The 20,874-nt window shown below is 39.4% G+C and overlaps 1 protein-coding gene across 7 annotated transcripts in view; it reads right to left on the bottom strand.

Moving 5' to 3' along the window:
- Positions 1-20,874, bottom strand: part of robo1 (roundabout, axon guidance receptor, homolog 1 (Drosophila)) — a 93,316-nt gene that overhangs the window by 43,764 nt on the left and 28,678 nt on the right. For 6 of the 7 annotated variants that reach the window (XM_025910935.1, XM_025910931.1, XM_025910933.1 and 3 more), the window contains one exon: positions 16,512-16,838. In XM_025910935.1, the coding sequence (XP_025766720.1) occupies positions 16,512-16,838 (327 nt within the window). Of the gene's footprint in view, positions 1-5,980; positions 6,052-16,511; positions 16,839-20,874 lie in introns of those variants that run through there. The other variant, XM_025910937.1, reaches the window with a different exon arrangement.

The following is a 20,874-nucleotide window of genomic DNA, read 5'->3' as shown; positions in this document are numbered from 1 at the left end:
GAAAAATAGGAACCTGATGTCACAATTCATTAGCACAGACATACATGGAAAGACTAAAGCAGAGTTTGAAAATCAATATAAGCACATTTACTCTTCTGCAAAGCCTGAACAGTATTATCCAAGCTTTCTTATCATCCCTTGAAGAAGTCTTGAGGAATAGTTCTCCAGGCTTCCTGAAGGACATTCAAAGTTCTTCTTCGGATATTCGCTGCCTTTTGTTTGATTCCATGTCAAAATAACACTGCTTCAATACAGGCTCCATTGTCTGTTTTCTATCAAGGTATACTTCTATTGAATTGGCAGCTTGTTTGGCATCAGTGTTTTCCTGGTGGATCAAAAGGTGGATATTACAGTAGCATTCATAATTCCATCAATTTCCACAAGATCCCCAACATCACTTGCACAAACGAAGCCCCAAACCATGACAGATCTTCATGGCTGTAGACACTCACTATTGCACATCTCCTGACCTACTTTGTACATGCTGATTGACGATTGGAATCAGAACTTTTAAACACGAATTCATCACCCCATAAGACCTGTTGCCACTGATTTTCAGTCCAGCTCTTGTGTAATTTGGCATACCTCAGCCTTTCCTCCTCTTTCATCTCTTTATAAATGGCTTCTTGACAGCCACCCTTCCATTCAGAACATTTCTAATGAGGCCTCAGGTACTGTTGATAGTTTTAGACTTACCACTTCTCTTTTGGCCTCCACTTATCCAATTTCCTCACCCTGCACACCATCCTACTGAAAATTAGTGGAAAAGCAGTAGATATGCAAAGAAAAACTTTAGAGAGCCTTAGGAACTATTGCTCAAGACCACATAAAAAAAATCCAAGAAAGTCTGGCTCCGTAGAAGACAAAAAAATGGGAGAAATGAGGAGTTGCTTCACTTTTGCACTGTATTGTAGTTTTCTCCAGTCCACTTTCTTTTTTATATATAATTATTACATAAACAAAGGAAGTAAGGGGGGTACAGGAGATGACAGGATTGCTTAGACAAGTTAAGCTCTAATGGTTTCCTTGACACTCTATTTATTACCTTAAGCCTAGAAGTCAAATCATGCACGTCTCCAAAAACAAGAACCTGAATGGACAGTGTCATTTCCTCATTTCTGCACATCAGTGCCCACAATGTATGAGCCTAATCGAGTCATCAATGATATGTTACAGACTGAAAAAAATCTGCAATACGGTAATGAGGTTTGGTTATCCTTTACCCTTAAGGCTACTCAAACTGAAATGTGGTATTTAGTTTTAGCTGTGCAAATAATGAATAATACATGGCAATATATGCTACGTAATGCGATGGTGGTTAGAGCATTTTATGCAGCTAAGATGTGTATGAATAATAGCATAATCTGCTGCAATTATGGATAGATAGCTTATAATTAGTTCATTGTAATCCCTCCAGCTGTCTGGCTCTAAGCAGACTCAGCACTGTCTGGATCCAAATAGGAAGAAATGTGAAAGAGAGCAGTTAGGGGTAGGGATAACCTTATTCTGGGAAGACACTTTTTGCATTGTGGACTAAAATTAAATAATGTCCTTCACAGTCTGTTGAGAGAGTCTTTTATGTCTCTATAGGCAGCAGAGAGAAAAAAGCGACACAAAGAGGAGAGAATTAGCATTGAGACGAGGTCAGAGTAAAATATCATTCATGCTCCAGTCCCCCACTCCCACACACAATAAAGCACACCATTCCACGTCATACAAAGGCTTTTATTTTTTTTTTAATCTAGCCTTGGTTGATTTCCATTCTCTTAATTTCAATTCACTGTCTCATTTGGCAGCATGTGTCCAAATTAATTGGTTTGTTGTTGGACACGCTGTTTTCTTCCGCTCTGCTTGACATAAATATGCAATTGCTTGGGGGTTTGAATAAAAAGTGGGAGGTCAACATACCTTTACGGTAGTCTTACAGTAATTTACAAGGCAAAGAACAGTGAGTCTTACTGGGACTGAAACCCTTGATTAGACCCAGTAGGTGTCTGTGGTGAAGGTAGCCCATGTTTAATAGCTTTCATTGAAGCGTACTGACTAACATGCATGGGCTGTTAAAGTCCTGGTGTTTTTGAGCTTCTCGCTCTGTTCAGAAACCAAATGGGAGTGACAAGGAGGACTATTGAACAGCAGACTGTGTATACTGTAAACAATGTACACCACATGTCCTGCTGTGTGTTCATGAGAGCGTACAGCATCTTCCACTTTACCTTCCCAAAAGCAATTCAGTACCAGAGTTACCAAGTGGCACTGTTGCTTTTAACTACATAAAGGTCTTCACACACAGGAATGAAACACAGATACCTATCACAGTTATGCATTCCTGATAAAGGAAATGAATTGCAAAGAAAATGTTCAACCAAGCACATGCCTCTGACTTCAGTAACCCACCTTGCCTACATTTGGTCTTTACAACAAACTGTTCTCACACAACTACAGGGGATAACTGGCTGTGAGATTTCTGCTACAGCCCAATGCAGCGAAGGGAAATACTGTATAATTCTTCGTTGGGCTCACAGCATTGAAAATACTAGATAATGAAACTTCAAGAGCAACATATCTTTCTAGAACATTACTCATTGCATTGTTCCTATATTCTGTATTATCAAAAAAATCATTAACCACAGTTTTGGTCTGGTTCTTCTAAAACTTTGCTCTGTCCTGAAACTGTCCTGTTAAGGACACTAGTTCATGAACATTAAAAATATACCTTTTCTTCTGTGTTGGTACTCTACAAACAGATTTCTTTTTTACATCATTAGGACAGATGAAAACATTCAGAGATGAACATCTTAAATCTTTAACCTAGTGTCTTGGTTGCAATAGGGAAAGCAGAAACCCAGGCATCCCTGTTCCCTGCAGTTTTCTCAAGCTCATCGCTGGGTATTCCCAAGCACTCCCATTCCAACTTGGAGATATAATCTCTCTACCAGATTCTCAGCCAACTTTGAGGTTTCATCCCAGTTGACCATGCCCTGTTTAGACCTTCAATAGGTGGCCAGACCACCTTAACTCCCTTCTTTGAATCTGGAGAAGCAGTGTCTGTATTTCCTTCACACCCTCGTATAAGAGAGAGTGAGGCTCCCTGTTAAATCCAGAACTGAATTCAAAATCCTGCTCCTCACATACAAGGTCTTGAATAATCAGTCTTATCCTAATGACCTTTTAGTACTTTGCTCTTACACTGCAGGCTTACTTGTTGTTCCTAAAGTATTTTAAGTAGGGGAGAGTAGGGGATTCGGGAGACAAACACTATCTCTACTTTTAAGATTACTTTTAAGATTAGGATTAAAACTTTCCTTTTTGCTACAGCATATAGCTAGGGCTGGCTCAGGTGATCCTGAATCCTCCCTTAGTTAAGCTGCAATAGGCTGAGGCTGTTGGGTTATTCCCATGATGTATTGAGTATTTCTTCCTCAGTCACCTTTCTTACTCACTATTTGTTAATAGACCTCTCTGCATTGAATCACACTTGTTATGATCTCTGATTCTCTTCCACAGCATGTCTTTTATCCTATCTTCTTTCTCTCACCCCAACCGGTCACAGCAGATGGCCGCCCCTCCCTGAGCCTGGTTCTGCCGGAGGTTTCTTCCTGTTAAAAGGGAGTTTTTCCTTCTCACTGTCGCTAAAGTGCTTGCTCATAGGGGGTCATATAACTGTTGGGTTTTTCTCTGTATGTATTATTGTAGGGTCTACCTTACAATATAAAGCGCCTTGAGGTGTCTGTTGTTGTGATTTGGTGCTGTATAAATAACATTTGATTAATTTGAATCTTCTTCTACAATCTCAGTCTTTCAGTTGTTACTTACGTTCGCACATGAAAGATGTATAATGTCAAAATGAATGCCAGCAAACCTACCACTGATCCAGACCAAGACAAGTACACAACATTCACAGTGTCTCTTGAAGACACACAAATCAGTCATGGGAGTGAAATGTGGAGTGAACAGGCTAATCAGACAGAAAGGAATTCATATGTATCTGTAAGCAAGCATCAGATATTCTCATCCCTTGCCCTCTACCCTATTTTTTTCTCATTTTTCATTCCTCCCTAGTATCCAACACCACTTCCAACTCCCCCCATGGCAAAGCGAGGCAGGCAATAGTATCTGCTCTATTACAGTGCCTCTGGAGATATCTGCCTTCTCAGCATGCAGCAATGCTGGAGACGGAGAAACACATAAACACACATGGCGCACACACAGTGGAGACCTCGGGTCTGAGATAATCAATGCCAACAGAGCAGCACTGGCTAGAGAAGGCATAGAGAGGCTAATTCAAGGCTGAGCTCTGTTCATATAAGAAAAAGGCAGCAAGGAGAGAAGGAATGATATCTGTAGTTCTGTCATTGTGAACGATTTAAAGCAATCAAAATTGTTGTTTTTATTGTATACAGACATTTAAAAAATGTATTCCAACAACAAAAGAACACCACATGGCTTCAGTATCTATTTATAAATTGCACGAATGTGAGGACAAAAAAAAGGGCGGCAGCAAGAGTGTAAGACATCAGACTGACAGCACTCCTGCATCACAGTCGCTGTCTCCGCACACGGTGTCAACAAACCTCAAGGAAAGCTGACAAGAGGTGCAGGTGTCCAATGGCTATTAGTCTAAAAACTTCCTCATCTGTCAGTGAAGGGAACCAGTTAGTGAAGCAGCTGTCAATTAAACAAGCACTCATCTTGAGAAGCCTCTCACACTCAAAGCAGAGAGTGGGTGAAAAAAGACGTGCATGACAGGTGGTTGTATATGTTTTCTTGTCTGTCGACATTTTGGTTCGAGACCTTTAGCGAGACATTTTTCATGGCATATATGACACAGATTGGTTTGATGAAGGCCCATAAGGGTGGGGGTGGGGGGGTGGGAGGAAACGTACTGAAATGCCAACCAGGAGCAAAAACAGAAAAAGTGAATCTTGTTGTTCACAGGAGTCTCAGCAGGGATGTGGAGCTTTCCATTTTTTAAAACTTGGACAATCAAGTAATGATACTGGAAATGCAAAAAACAGACACGAAAAAACTTGTACATTTCAACATTTTCTATGTCAATGCACTATTTATCCACAGCCCTAAATTAGATGAGGGAGATTTTGCCTCCCAGTACCTGATCAATCCAATTATGAGTCCAGCTATAAAACCTGGCTCAATTTGTTCACTCCAAATGAATTCAGTGGGCTTATAATTAACCAGCTCTGCTTGGAAGCCACTGGGATAAAATATAGGAATATGGAGCTTGGAAAAAAAATTCTTATCAGCCTGTGAATCTTTCATGAGAAGATGTAAAACCTGCCAGGAGGAGGTTTGCTTACAGTCAATATGAAATTCAGACTCAGTTGTATCATGAGACCCATTCAGACTTGACATGCATGCTGAGATCTGAGAGAATACACATCTCACTGAAGTAGTAAAACTATCAAAAAGCACGAGCCAACCGTCTCTATATCTTAACTCTCTAGGTTGACTTGATCTTGGTGGTATTATCTCCCTTGTCTCTCATATCAGGAATGTAGGTTAATAATATTTAACTATGATCTGACACTAAGAAACAAAGGAAACATATGCTCTTTTTTTGTTTTCTCAGTGGAAAATTCAAATACATTTGTGTAGGTTTTGGTAAAAGCAAAAAACATTAGCACTCTACAGCTGAGACAATTTGCACATTAGGGTGTAAGAGTGTACCTGTCTGTCATTCATCTGCTACTATACATAATGCTGCTCTAGAAGATAGTGGTGCCATCAAGCACAGAGATTTGAAAGCTTTTTTTTTTCAACCTAGTCAGCGTGGACCAGAGGTTGAAATTTCATGCCATTATTTCACGTTAGTACATAAACAAAGCGTCTGTATTTAATACGATTTCTTTTTTCCTAAAAGTAGCAAATTTTACTATGAAATGCAATATTTAAAGTTTGATTAACAAGGGTATTATGCCTTTATATCAGTTTTCAGTGAAAATGCTTTACTGTTACTGACCCACATGTGACGACCTCTGCCCGACCTGCAACCTTTTTCTCTGCATGTGTTCCAGCTCCCTGGTGGGCGGGGCACGGCTTGTCAGCGCCAACTGGGAACACCTGGGCCCTGTTTTCCCAGACCATAAAGCTGTGGTTGGCACTTCATTCTGCCTCTCACTCTCAACCCACCATGTCATGCATTTATTTAGTTTTTCTTAAGGTGGTTGTTGAACTTACATGACCCATAGCCACCTTCACACTCATGTGGACTGATCTGGATGTTTTTTTAAAAGAGAATTTTTTTCTTTTGTACTTTTTTACATTTTTACATCTAGTTAACTCCCAGGCGAGATTGATGTAAGGGATATTTATGTCATTTTCCATTGTTTGACAGATTACAGCTATCATTTGTTCATTACTCTGACCTCATCATTTCAAGAAAGCCCCACTACATCATTACGGGGACTAGTGCTGGAGTCATACATTACATGGACCGTTCTAACAGGATTCATTGATGTTTTTTTCTCAGAAGCTGATCAATTAATATAAACTCTACATGCATAAAATAAGCTATAAAAAGTCCCCTTATCATCCTTAACTATGAAAACAAGTGACTATGAAGGAATATCATCTGACAGATCAGCTGTAAATGTCGTTTTGCCTCCGTAGCAAAACATGAAGCAGAAATGGAGGCAAATGTTTATTAGTACAATGCACATATTTAAATTGGATATCATACCCCGAAAACATGTTACCGTAAGAAGATAACAAAGCAATACAACAATACAAGAGACATTATAATAAACTCCACCAAAAAGTAATATTGGTGCATGACAGTATTTTTCTTATGGTTGACTGTGGTAAATTGCCAGTAGATTGCTGTTTTGAAAATGACTTGAATTCTGACATGTTTTGCATATCTCATTAAATAGCGAGGGCGGATTTATGCCCTGAATTTAGCATAAAAAATATAAAAAATGTTGACTATAGGCACATTACCTGCTTTTAATGTGTGTATGTGTGTGTGTGTGTGTGTGTACATGTCTAGACATCTTTGAGAGGACAGAAAATTGTCATGCTACTATACTTGTGTGGACCAACAGTCACTTATAGGGACAAAATGCGCGTCCCCATGAGTTTGAAGGCATTTTTGACACTCAAAATTTGGTTTTAGTGTCAGGGTTAATATTTAGTTATGGTTAGGTGTAGGCTGAGGGTAGGGGTTAGGGTAAGTAGGGGGGAGGCATTATGTCAATGAGATGTCCTCACTAAGATATGAAAACGAGTGTGCGTGTGTGTGTGTGTGTAGGAGGGGGTGGAGGGGCATTAATATTTGTATAAATTAATACAAAGTCACAGTGCCAAAGGCCATATCACTCAGAATATCCTTTTAATTATTTCCAGTTACTCCTCAGTGTGTCTAACTTTTCATTTACAACTCAGCTTTATCCTCTCCTTAAGCTTCCAGAGTTCCTTCTAATATATTGTCTGCATTTGTGCCTCTTTGTTATATTTCTGTGATAGCCTTGGGAATTCTGGGAGAATCAGTAAAGCAAATACTCCACGGAGAAAAACACAGATTGAGAGAGGATGGCCAAACAGAGCAGGGATCTATTGGCAGATGGAGATTGCATTATGAAATGTCTTTTCATATTCCGTATCATCTCAAGATAAAATACTGCCATACATTTGAGAGAATCAATGGGATAGAAAGCCTACTTGTAAGCATATACTGCAATTGTGTTTGCAGACTCTTGTACCTGATTGCTAGGTTGTAGTAGATTGGAGAAGGCTTTCATTCAATTGTCTGTCTCACACAACATGACAGAGACCCTGAAATTGGCCTTGATGACAGAGAAGAATTTATTTGTGGGTGAGGGTGGAAGAACCCAGCCAAGAAAATAAAGGCTGTGGATTTTATTTTGTGTCTAATACAAGCCACACTAGCAACTAATTGGAAAAACGACTGAACTTGCATATTTGAAACAATATCATAAAATGTAAAAAGGTAAAAAGAAAAATTGTCTGTTATTATTCAATTATGTTTTAGGGATTGGAAACATTGACAATGACAACAGTGTTTCGCTTTTTTTCATGTGCTACAATATTAATGTTAAAAAAAAACACACTGTGTATTTTAAGGATAGCAGAGCATCAACATGAAAACACACAGGTACACCTTTGTTTTACCCTCTCCCTCACACACATGCATACAGTTTGTACAATAGTAGGAACAGCAATTTTACAATGGGGGACACATTAATGGTCATCAAAGCTTCTCAGCAAACAGCAGCTCCTTCGCAAACATGTTGGCAAGTATTCCCACAAGAGCAAGATAGCGATGCTCCAGAAGGAGGAGAAGCAGGGAGAAAATGGCAGAAAATAGGGGATGCAGAACTGACAGCCAGGCAGGCACAGGAATGTGGTGCCTTGGAACTGTTCATCTCATTATTCCCCTTTCCAGGGAGAACCCACCACACCCCTACAACCCCCCTACACGCACCCACTCTCACTCTTTTTCCCCCCATTTTTTGCTGCATGTTATAAATTACCACATCTGCAGCCTATTAGAGAAGATACCAGAATCTTTGGTTGTGGTGGGTAAGCAGTAGGAACAACACTGCATACACAGTCAATTACACTGGTGCTGCACTAGCAACTGCTCACATCTCTGATTCCAAGTGTCTCTCAGTGCTTTTATGTAGTGTGAGTTCTGTGAAAATACTCTACTGAGATATTCTCAGTTTCTCATATTATTTCTCCATTAGTGTTGTCTGATTAAATGTGCTTGTTACTCCAAAAGCACATAAGCATTACACCTTATGTTACTTAAATAAAAATGTTCATTTGCTGAACAAAGTAGTTTTTTTTTTACACTACTTGTTGCATTACTTTTGTATTACCCAGCAGCATGCACTTACTGCCACACAATAATCTGTAAAATCTGTAAAATTTAAACTTTACAAATCAATTATTACCAATTGTACATTAAAGAGGTAAGTATGTTGTCTTTCCACATACTTGGTACGGCTTTATGTCTTAGTAGCAGTGGCTAGTTTGCACTTTAACATCACATTCTTATCCTTTTCAATAAAACTGAAATTCCTATCATATGTAAGTTGGCTCATTTTTCCCCAGCACACTTTTGCCATTCCTCCACAATCTCAAGTTGGTTGATCCAAGCACAAAGCCACAGGAGATGGGTGTGTTGATTTTTTTATATATAACTATGTTAATATATTAGTACAATAATGCATTACATGACTGTGTTCAACAAAAATGTAATGGGATCATGGTAAAACTATAATTTGAATCACGTTAAAGTCAACACTGATCATTGCCCACATTATAGCACATTTGTTTATAGCGGGCTTCAGTAATGATGTTTAAAATATAACATTTAGTCAGTATTTGTTTCAAACTATATGTAATTTACTTTATAGTAAGACCAGCCCAGTTCACTGTGGTGAAAGTGATATTTATTTTCATCACCTAAATAAATAGCTGCAAATGTATTTAGCCAATTCTGATTTTATGAATTTACCAAACATATAAATAGAGAATCTTGTATCTTGGCAACAAGGACATAAGAAAATAATTACATAATTAATATAATATTCTGAAATGGTATAAACTAGCTTAATCATCTTAAATCACTGTGTTTGATTGTGCAAAAACTAATTAATGTTTCCTATTTCAGATGAGCAATGATGGATATAATACCAGAGAAGCTACGTGCTTTTGAAGCAGATACAAAAGCAAAAGCTAAGCATTTTACTCTAATGGGGTCCCAATTTTACTTTGTTAAGCAAAACGCGAACGGCGCTGAAAGGATCTGTTTTTCTAAACTGTATCGCTTCAAAGACGGTTAATAACAAACAATAAGCACTGAGATGAATTTCCCAGCAATTTGGATGTCTGGTATTTATTCACAACATATAAGATTTGATTGTGTTTGGCAGGAATAAAATAAAAATGCCCGCCTCTAGTAGATCGCATTAGAATTTTGATGTGCTTAATGATAGTCCAAAAAGTTGGCATTTAATTCACAAACACTAACAAACAATCATCAAACCACAATTACGCAGCCCGCCATCTGGGAGAGTGTTCATTTTTCATTTTCATGGCCTGAAGGGACTGTCAGAGTTGTGCATAGAGTTATTTATTTATTTATTTCAACACAACAACACCCAACTTTCAGCAGCTGATACGATGAGACACAAAGGGGAAAAAAGGCAGAAAGTTTAAGAATGAAAACTGACATAAGGTGAAAAAAAGAAAAAGGCAAAACGTTTGGCACCTGAGGGTGTTAGCATTAACCCCGAGCACACATAAGACTGGTGGGTGCTGGTGACTGTGGTGTGACAGATAGAGGATGGATAATGCTAATAACTTAGCAAGTGCACAGACATCACTCTTCTGTTGGTGACAGCGGGATTACTACGCCACGCTGTAAGCACTTAATATTTTCACAGTGACAGTTTCACAAGCAAAATGGCACACCAGACGTATCATAATTTATGTCCGTAAATGGTTTGTCAAAAGTTTTTACTTGATGATGAGGTTTTTGTTGTTAATTGATTTCACTTATTAGATGCACTGCTACAGTTAAGCATGTTAATGCTGCTTATTGTTTCTTGTGCAAAGTTGCAAATCAGCAAAGGGGTGAGCATAAAAGGCATATGACATCAGAGCAACCTGACACAACGAGCGTAGGGTTTTATTGGAAATAGATAAAAATCAGGCTGTATTACTGCTCTAAGGATGCAACAAAATCCAACCACCAAGAAAGTTCTTTGTTTAGAGCGTGTAAGGCGAGGGGAGGATTTATTGTCAGGGGAAATGGGACAAGCCAAACAGTATCTAACAGGCAACAATTAGAGCAGAATACATTAATTAAATGCAAAATGCCGCCTAGCATGATTTAATGGGCGGAGAAGAAATGAAGAGATGCAAGGCAAACGAGGGAGAGATGCCCTAATATATATTTTATGCCACTCATATATGGGCACACAGAAGCAAACTCTACATAAAAATCATTCAAAAATCATAAACTCATGACTACAATATACAATATGCCACGTAAAACTGGGTTCCTACAGTGAACCTAAATGACATATGTGTGATCATATATAAATGTAGATTCATCAGTTTTGTTCTTTGTTTTTTCTTACTGCTGGTTTAAACACACACACATGCATACACAGAGACACACACAAAAACACACATACACAATATTCTTTTGTTTAGAGAAACTATATGGAAAGCAAGATGGTTGCAATTAATGTTGTCATTCAGTAATCACCCAGAGTGTAAAAATGTGAAGGTCAGTCTTTTCCTCTATCATGACGCTCCAACTGCTGTTTCGGTTAGCATGCATACATATACAGCCCAATTCTCATAAAATATACACACAGACACAGACTAAGGGCTAGCTTTTGCGTTATGATTATATGGCCACACACCCAGGAGCCATATGGTCTTTGTCAGAGGCTCTTGAGTACTTTACTTCCCTTCTCCTTTCACCAAGCCGTTGCAAGCCAAACAAAGTCTTTCCCTTCGTCCTGACAGTCTGGTACAAACTTGGCTCTTGGAAAGGCTCAGCTGAGGGGAATACAGCAACTAAAACTGTTTAGACAATACTTGAAGAGCACTCGCCCCCAGTCTCCAGACTGTAAACACAAACCAGCTGTCCCTGGAGTGTGATACTTATTCACTGACTGATCTCTAACCATAGGCCAACAGGGAGGGAATAAGGGAGCAGAACACAGGATCAGGAACAAGAGGATAGCACGGCTTCCACAGACTGTCACAGGCAATTAGAAATAAATACTGATATGTGGCTCTGTGGCTGTGAAGTGAAGACCATTCACAATGTGTCGGTGGTTGTCTATAAAACAACAGCGCTTCCCGTCCATATGGAGCGAAAATGACAGCGTTCCTGTGATATACCACTCTACTGCCACTTAGAGTCTCTTACTCCATTTATCCAGAGTGACTGGAGACAGGATGTTGTCAGTGGCAGTGACAGCCATCTCAAGTAAAGAGACATCATTTAAGGGATAGGGGCAGTGAGAGGGGGACAAGCACTCTAAGAAGCCAGCTCTCTGTCTTTGCTGCCTTGTGTATCTACTGAACCTGCTTAGTTTTAGCACAAGATTTCAACCACAGAGAAAAGACAGGGTCCCATCACAAGCTGCCAATCTGACAGGGTGACTGGGGTAAGCATATCTCATTGTCCACGTCAAAGAGAATAATACAGTGGACATGTCTATCAATTTAACGCATTTGTGTAATTACTACTTCATATGGCTTCCACTGACTTCCCAGCTACAACTACAGCTCTCTAGAGTGTGAACACAGGCCAACAGTGGCTCAGTAATATTTTGTGTGGCCCAGCAGTGTTGCAACCCTTCCATTCATCGCCAATTTATGTCACACTATAATAATTATCAGTGACTGAGACCAAAAGGATATTCTACTCACTTTCAGCTTCTTTGGTATATCTGTCATAGTAGACTACACCTAGCTAATACCACCAATTGGGTCCCATTTATATTGAGCATTAAAGCAGATTTTCACATCCAGTATTACATTATAATATCATATTAGTGATATTATGCATACTTATTACATATTCATTACAGTTTTCCATAGTCTGTCTTTCTAACAAAAAGAGAGTACATTACAAAAGAGAGTGTGTCCTATCAGTAGGTGTTAATTAATATATTAAAATAAAAAGAACAAGATAAAATATTAACAATAATAGATCCAAAATAGTTTCTTGAGTTACAGCATACTGAAAAAAAGGGTTATGAAATGCTCCCTAATTTCAGCTCATAAGCTTCCTGTAAACTATCAAGTTATGACAAGTGGTATGCTTCAATATGGACTCATGAAGTCAAAACAACAGGGTTGCAACATCTGCTGGTGAGCGGGGGACACATGGTACCGTAGAGCACATCTGTTAATAGTATGAATAATGTATTAGTTCATATACCAATAAATTGTATATACAAACAGAGAAATCTTGTGGGACGCTCTAATTGCATGACGAGTCCCGGATCTGTATGGATGTCTTTCCCTGTGGCTCATTACTTCATCACTGCAGTGTTGCTGCTTAACCTTCAGCCCTGCAATGAGCCTCACTTTCCACTAGCAAATGACAATGTCCAATTTCATTAAGAATAACATTTATTTCTCTCTGTTACTGAACCTAAAACTGTTATACTACCCAATAACCTTTGGAGTACACAAGCTGTGACTTTGCCTTCACCTCAATAAAGCTCTCCATGATTGAATCAAGTGGCTGAGGTCAACAGGACATATGTTCATTTCCCAGGGTCCGCTAGGGTCCCTGCAGGCAGGAAAAAATATGCTGAGTGTCTTCAGTGACATTTATTGGATAGGAACTAAGTTAGATTTTTTCCCCTTTTTTTCTAATTTCATCTCTTTCACTTTTAGAGAGGATTCCTCTACACAGTGCGTGCGCGAGAGTGTGTATGCCTGTGCACATGCATGTGCGCATGTTGTGCATGCTTACAAAGTATTTCAACCCTGTGGTCATGCTTCAGGCACCAGCACATAGTACATCTGTCACTGTCTCTACAACTTCACCTCAATTTTCTGCAAACAAGTTCCATTTCTGTGCCTTGAAGGACAGATACTTCTTCCTCCGTGTCTTCTGTTCCAGTATGTCTCTGTCACTCCTTTCCTGCTCCCATCACTTTACATCTGTCAGCCCCCAACAGCCTTTTGTCAGCCATCTCAAAGCTTTTCATCATCTTTCCCCGATGTTAGTTAAATTGTAACAGCAGCAGAAATGGTTTTAATACAGTAAATTCACTTGGAATTGAGTTGAGGTTTTAGTAAGTTATTATTTCCCACTGTAGCGCTCACATTTTCTTTGTCGATAAGAGATGAAAAAAGCTAATTCTCTCTGTGGGATTCTCGTCAGTGTACTCCAGCAATCTCCAATCACAGTACAAAAACATATTCAAAAAACATATATTATATAAAGTAGAATATTAATGGCAGCCATCTTAATTGACTGTGACTTCTTTAATGATTGAGGACATTAGTAAAAAAAAATATTATATTATATGTTATAACAAATGACTATTGTCATATGTTCAAAAAGAAAAAACTTCATTTGACCTGAGTTCATTTCTGATGCAAAGTGCATGCCATCATGTGAGTGCCATCGTGTCCTCCCAGGTGATGGACATATATATGGCTACCTGTAAATGCTTAAATAAATATGCTGCAATCTCATTCGCGTACTGTGTTGTATGCATGAATCCATGCTGTACCGATGCTCTTCACCACCTGCTTCTTTCTTCCAGCTAATGTGTTTATTCTCAATAGGTTTTCTTTTCTTTTTTTATCAAATCTTTTCGCTTTTAACCAGCACAGTTTGTGTCTCACTAGACAGACTGCAGATAGCAAATACAATGCACAGTGGTGTGAACGTTTACTGTATCTAACTATAATTTTGTGTGTGCACTTACTCTGTTAGCGGGGTAAGGACATTTCTGCACATGCTAGTGAATGAACCCCATTGTCTATTTTTTTTAAATGAAAGACCTTGTTTATTTAAACTAGACAATGCTAAACCACTTCCTGCACATATTACAGCATCCAGGCAGTAAAAGTGCCTGTCACCTGACCTGCCACCAACAGAAAACATTTAGCCCCTTGATAAACAAAGAAAACTTATAAAGGATGCCCTCAGTGGCAGCTAAAAGCCTTTATCAAGCAAGACTGAGAAAACATTTTTCTTACAAACTACGAAAAGTGACAGTCGTAGTTGCTGAGCGCTTACACAGTGTTGCTGGCTTCCAATTCAAACATTTGATGTTGAAACTGTGCATATAGTATTTTAATTAAATACAGCATTGAAATAATTTGCCAATCACTGAATTTCACATTTTTAACTGCATCTCACAGAGCACCGCAGCTTTTTAGAAAAAGCTGAATTTTAAAGAGTAACTGTAACATATCCACTGCCATCTTTTTGAAAGCATCTCCTTCAAACAAAGCAACCCTACACTGTTACTATTACCCTAAAGAGGCTAAACAAATTACTTCACACACTTTTGACAGAGTAAGGTCAGTCCCCTCTTTAACACTCCCCAGCTCCTCACCTCTCTCTTCTAAACACCTTAACTCAGCAGCATTTGCCAGAGGGCATTATGTTTTACCACCTAGCCCCAGGGTGACCCATGAATCCGTGTGACCTCTGAAGGATAAAGCAGGGAGACATAATTCATCCAGGCAGCTTCAACAAGTCCTCTCTGTGTTCCCCCTCGACCTTAAAACCTGGTAGTAAATTTAGTGAACTACAAGTAATAAACTCTCTCCCTGGAGGGCTGAGCTTCTCAAGGTAGGAGCGCTGATGTAGCATTACCATGATAGCATTTGACCAACTCTTTCATTATAATTCAAAAGGTGAACCAGATACTGGAGGGGTATTATTATTCGAAAACCTTGATGTCTGCCCAGGAGATCGAGTCTGGGTAGCGCACTGCAAAGCTGACGCAGCTGAGCAGAACTGGGGATTGACAGTAAAAGATAGGGAGCTCTGAAGTGTGTGAGGGCACAGTCGTGGTTATTAACCCTTGTCACCAGCACTTTCAGGCCATTATTTACTCTTGTTTCATTCACACTAATCCTGGTATTTCTTACAATAACTGCATAAAAGACTGTCAGTCCATGTGCACATACCCTGTTCTGACCTTTTGCTCTTTGGCCTCTTCTCCTTTAGATGCTCCATTCCAACAGTCAAGATAACACATAAACACACACGTATGATTGGTTGCATGCAAGCAGATGGATTCCTGCCTGTGACATAGTGCAGTAAAAGGACCGTTTAACTGGCAACTCCCCATGCTTGCTGTTTCCAGGGCCATGATTCAGCAAGTTGAGGTTGTCACCTGTTGGGAATACACAGCTGACACCTGTCTGAATTTCCTTTATGGTCTCTCAACCACAAGCTAGTTAGGAATGAAAGTTCCAAAATAAAAAGAAGATTGGAACTGCATGATGCTTTCATGATACATAAAAGTGGTTAAGTTGGAAGGTGCCAAAAAACCCCCCAAAAACTTAAATAAAAACTCATTTTAGTACAAATAATGGAATAACTTTAATCTTGTAGATTATCGTAAGGTTATATGGAGGAAATAGTGAGCAAATGAGAAGAAGCTACTTGCTTTCTTTTAAAGTAGATATTAAATTTGCTGCTATCATTGTCTTTGGAAAATTTAATTAAAATGTTTATAAAAGCTTAGGTGATTAAAATCTGGCCGTGTGGGTAATGGACCTGGGTTTTAGATGGAACTTTTGAATTCTTGATCAAACACTTACAGATATGAGACATACTTTGGTGTTGTTTGACTGCTTCCACTGATCCTGTTTGTAAGATGCAGTGTCTGATATATAAAACCCTCCTGGTGTTTTGCATCTTTTTTCTTTAATGGCATTGCCAACATGAAGACACCAACAACAAAAAAAACCTCAACAAAAAAACCCACAAATTTAAAGGAACTTACTGGCTACTTCCAGAGAAGCATTGTGACTGATCGCCTGGCCCAGATAGTTTCGGGCCACACACACGTAGCTGCCATCATCTGGCTTGCTCCGACGTCCATGGACGATACGCAGGAAGAAGAGGGACCCACTGGGAAGCAGCATACGGTGGGAACGGGGATTTTCCCTGTCCGTCTCAACACGCTCCCCATCTTTGTACCATTCCACTGTAGGCGGTGGACGGCCCTCTGCCTTACAGTTGAGAGTGGCTGGCTCCCCTTTGGACACAATGAGGTCAGAAGGGTGTTCCACGATGCGGGGAGGGAAGTCTTCCTGGCGAAGACGAGACCCTAGAGAGGAAGAACGGCACAAGATTTAAGGTATAGCGTTTATTACAAATTAAGCTACATGTGTATACATGTTAGCCGAACACAAAAACACCCCAACAATAAGCCACAGTGAAATATAACAGATAATCCTTCCACTCAATAAAGAGTGGTGGTAATCAAAACAGCAGCAGTTCTAAAGGAATTAGACATGGCACATTATTATTGATGTGTAAGTGCCTTCATTTAGCAATAATCCAGTCTGACAGTGTAATTACCACACAAACACATCCCCTCTCCTACTACACATCCCTCCCCATAATATGTTTTGCTCTTGTTTAGTAGTTTGGAACCCCACGAGGTAGTGTAAATTAAAAAGAAAAGAAAAAGATGATGACACGCAAAATCCTCAGGAAGTAATATCTTTGAAAGCACGTCTAGCCTTCAAACATGTATTTATAAGACGTAAGTATTCACAGCTTTTAAGAAAATCTTTTAAGCTGAACTATAATAGGATTACAGCATTATCTGTGGTCCCACCGAACACCGGGATATAGATTTTTGCGTTTATTGTGCTAATTTAAATATTTAGCCTATTTAACTGTAGTAAGACTGCACTTCAGTTAATACTGAAACGAGTGGCAGAAAGATCTCCAATAAGTATACTTTATAAATGACCCAGGGAATTTATAGTTTCCAAAATATTTTTGTGTTATCTCTACGGAGCTTCTGTGGTATTTTCTGCAGCTGCCTGTTCTGAATGCCTGTCCTCAGGATAAACCATCACTTTATCCCCAACCTATTCAGTTGCGTGTATATTTTTATGCACATTTATTTATGATATGTGTTTACAGCTGAAGCCAATTTCGCCATCGCCTCAGAAATTGTTAAACAAACCAAGATGAAATGAGAAATCTGCAGCCACACCCACACAAAACGCCCACAAAATCACCTCTAATCCATGAAATACTGTGGAGATGTCAGTCATACTGGTCTTTAAAAGAAACCGTGCAAGAATGAGTCCCAGTGAGGCAGAGGACAAAGAAAACCTCTCTAATGAGAGAGCCAGGTACACAACTCCAATGCCTCTGTACATCTTACATTCTATTCATCTCTTTCCAACCCCCATCACACTGAAGCACACACACTAGCCCACCACCAACCGCTCTGCAAACAGACCATTACTCATTTTCTGTCCTCCGTCCCTCCTGTATTTTCTGAATCTTGGGTAGATTCTGCAAGACTGCCACAGGTGTTATTGTTTTCCAGAATTAGTTTAGATTACCTGTAATCCTAACACAAAATGCACAACTAAGTGTGTGCAAAGGCAGTAGTATTGCGCAGTAGAAAAGGGAGGACATAAATGGCCATTTTGCAACTGCTGTTTACCCGTTCTATGACTGTGGAAACACTTCTGTTCTTTCCTGCTGCTTCTAACAGTACTTTACACAGCCTTCAGTCGGTCTTGCATTAATGTACCAATGGCCCTGTAAAGCTGATAATCACACTGTGCCAGAGAGTGATGAGCTCCTACACTCCCGCTGCAACCAATAAATCCCACACAGACAAGTGTTTACTCAGATAGATAACACCTTGTGAAATGGGTGAGAACGTGATCTACTGGGTAGTGTGGTGCAGTTCTGGTGTTTGTATAAAACTGAATTTTCTCGGGAAGAAAAGAAAATAGTACATAGAATACAACCCCCTACCACACAGTACACAAACTGATAAGAACAAAAAGGTGAGGCGTGTGCAGGCTTATCATTAAAACTGAAAGATATGCTGGAATTTGTATGTTTTGCATCCACAATACTCCATAATTCATGGACAGTAGCCGTTTGACTAAATGGATGAAGACAGCTGAGATAAGTCCTCCCACTCCATGAATTTTACATTTTTTTATTACCGTTCACCAAATTATTTCCTTTGTCTACTGGTCATTTTTTCTGTCAAATGATTGATCTAACTAATAGGCTACGTGTTAATGAATGCAAAATTTGGCAAAAGTTGATTTCTACATACAACAGATAATTACACATGTAAAAGAAAAAAATATCCTCAGAATCAATCAGGAGCCCCACAGCAGTTTCTTATTTAACAAGAACACCTTGGCATGGTGGAAAAGTAGCCTGAAGGCATGTAGCAATGATACAAATCTGTTTAAACAGATGCCTGAAAATGAATGCGCTGAATTTTTAAGCATGGAGCATGATTTTGACCATCTGAGTGGGCTTTTGCTGCAAGCTGGCAATCACATGGAGAGATACAGAGGGAGACATTGCTCAAAATGCAGTCTTAAAACTACTGCTTCTGTGTCTGAAAATGATGTATCGCTTTCAGTATCTTTTTAAAAAGCTCCTGTTGTCCTAAACAGATAAGTACGCGCAACACGAAGCTGAATTCCAGTTGGAAAAGGTATAACAGACAGCCAATAGCTAAGTCACGCTAGAATGACAATAGCACAGCAACCCTCTTTGCAACCTAGGAAATATTGGTGGTTTTTCAGTGATTGCACTCAGTGATGAATTATAAGTAGCTGCAGTGACCAACTGGTCACCAAAAGGTCAAGCCTCCAGGCAATCACTTTCAATTGCAAGGTGACTGCACAGGTCATCTGGTGGGAGACAACTCGTCTCCAGACAGTTGTTTTTGGACTCAGACTAACTGCAATCAGATTGTCAAAGGTTTACGAATAACAGCCGTCTAATTTTTAAATGCAGACAGATGCAGACAAGATGTTGCAATCAACTTGAGTCAGTCTGAACTTATGAGTAAAACTTGTCTGTGACATGTCTCTTTGCAGTATGGGAGTCAACCTGTTGCCAACTGGTTGTATTCTGGTTATATTCCTGTATAAAAGCAATGTTGCTTACCTACTGTCATTTTGCAGTTAAATCGCCATCCTGCTGCACCAAAGTCACTTTGAAGATGGCACTAATTGCAAGTGGCCCAGTCAAATAACTATTTCAGAGACAAGGAGATTGCAGGTTCACTGCATACAATTGCAATAACTCACTAATGTGCTGTGGTCTTCAAATACTGTTTTAGTATTTAGTACGACTGTAGCACGAACTGGAAGCCTTGAAACACTGACTGTAGACTGACTGAGTCTAAATGATCAGAGGGCTTTCACAAGGTTCACAGTGCAGTGACATGCAATCAGCAGTGATCAAATTAGAATCAATGTGGAAATTTTTTCCCCACCAAGGGACCATTTGGAACCACTGTACAAGTTACAAAACCCATTTAACTATCCTTTTTTTAAATTTTGCAGCTGAGATTTGTGCCTACAAAATGATGGTTACAATGTTGAAGCAATGCTAGTTAGGCTACGTTCACAATGCAGGTCTTAATGCTCATTTCCGATTTTTTGATCAAATCCAATGTTTTTTTGTTTGGTTGTTTACACTACAAATAAAATGTGACAGCAAACGCGCTCTAGTGTGAACCGTTCACGGCCCTCATGCACAAAAGAAGACGTCACACACAACGCGCTGTGTTTAGACCCAGACCAAACAGTATTGTTTGACTGATGGCCCTTAATATAAAGACTTGTTTCAAACTTTAGGTTTCCCAATTTTGCTTTAAGTTATAAAGTTATTTTGTTATTTACATATGGCCTAATAATTATCCTTATTGCTGTTTTAGAGAGGAGCGGTGCTTCAAAGGATAGTTGCAGATTTCAGTCAGAATCTGCAGATTATACAGTACAAATAAAATGTTCACGTTTCTCAACATTGTCTTCCCAACATTTTCACTAACATCTACACTGGATGGCCAGGAAGCATTCACGATGTCTTCTCGGGCGCTTCTCCGGCGCTGATAATTGGCGTCTGTCTTGTGTCATTGATGGAAAAGACGGATTTAATGCGACATGACCATTCAAACAGCAGTCGCTTTCTAAAACATCAGATATGTATCGGATTCAGTACCACATACGAAAGTGACCTAGATTGGATTTGAAAATATCGGATTTGTGCTGTTCAAACTGTCATACCATGATCGGATATGGGTCGCATAGGGTCAGAAAAGTCGGATTTGATGCGCTTTCGCCTGCAGT

Source organism: Oreochromis niloticus, linkage group LG10 (genome assembly GCF_001858045.2).
Source record: "Oreochromis niloticus isolate F11D_XX linkage group LG10, O_niloticus_UMD_NMBU, whole genome shotgun sequence".
NCBI classification, from domain to species: domain Eukaryota; kingdom Metazoa; phylum Chordata; class Actinopteri; order Cichliformes; family Cichlidae; genus Oreochromis; species Oreochromis niloticus.
This window is presented reverse-complemented; position numbering and strand designations above follow the sequence as displayed.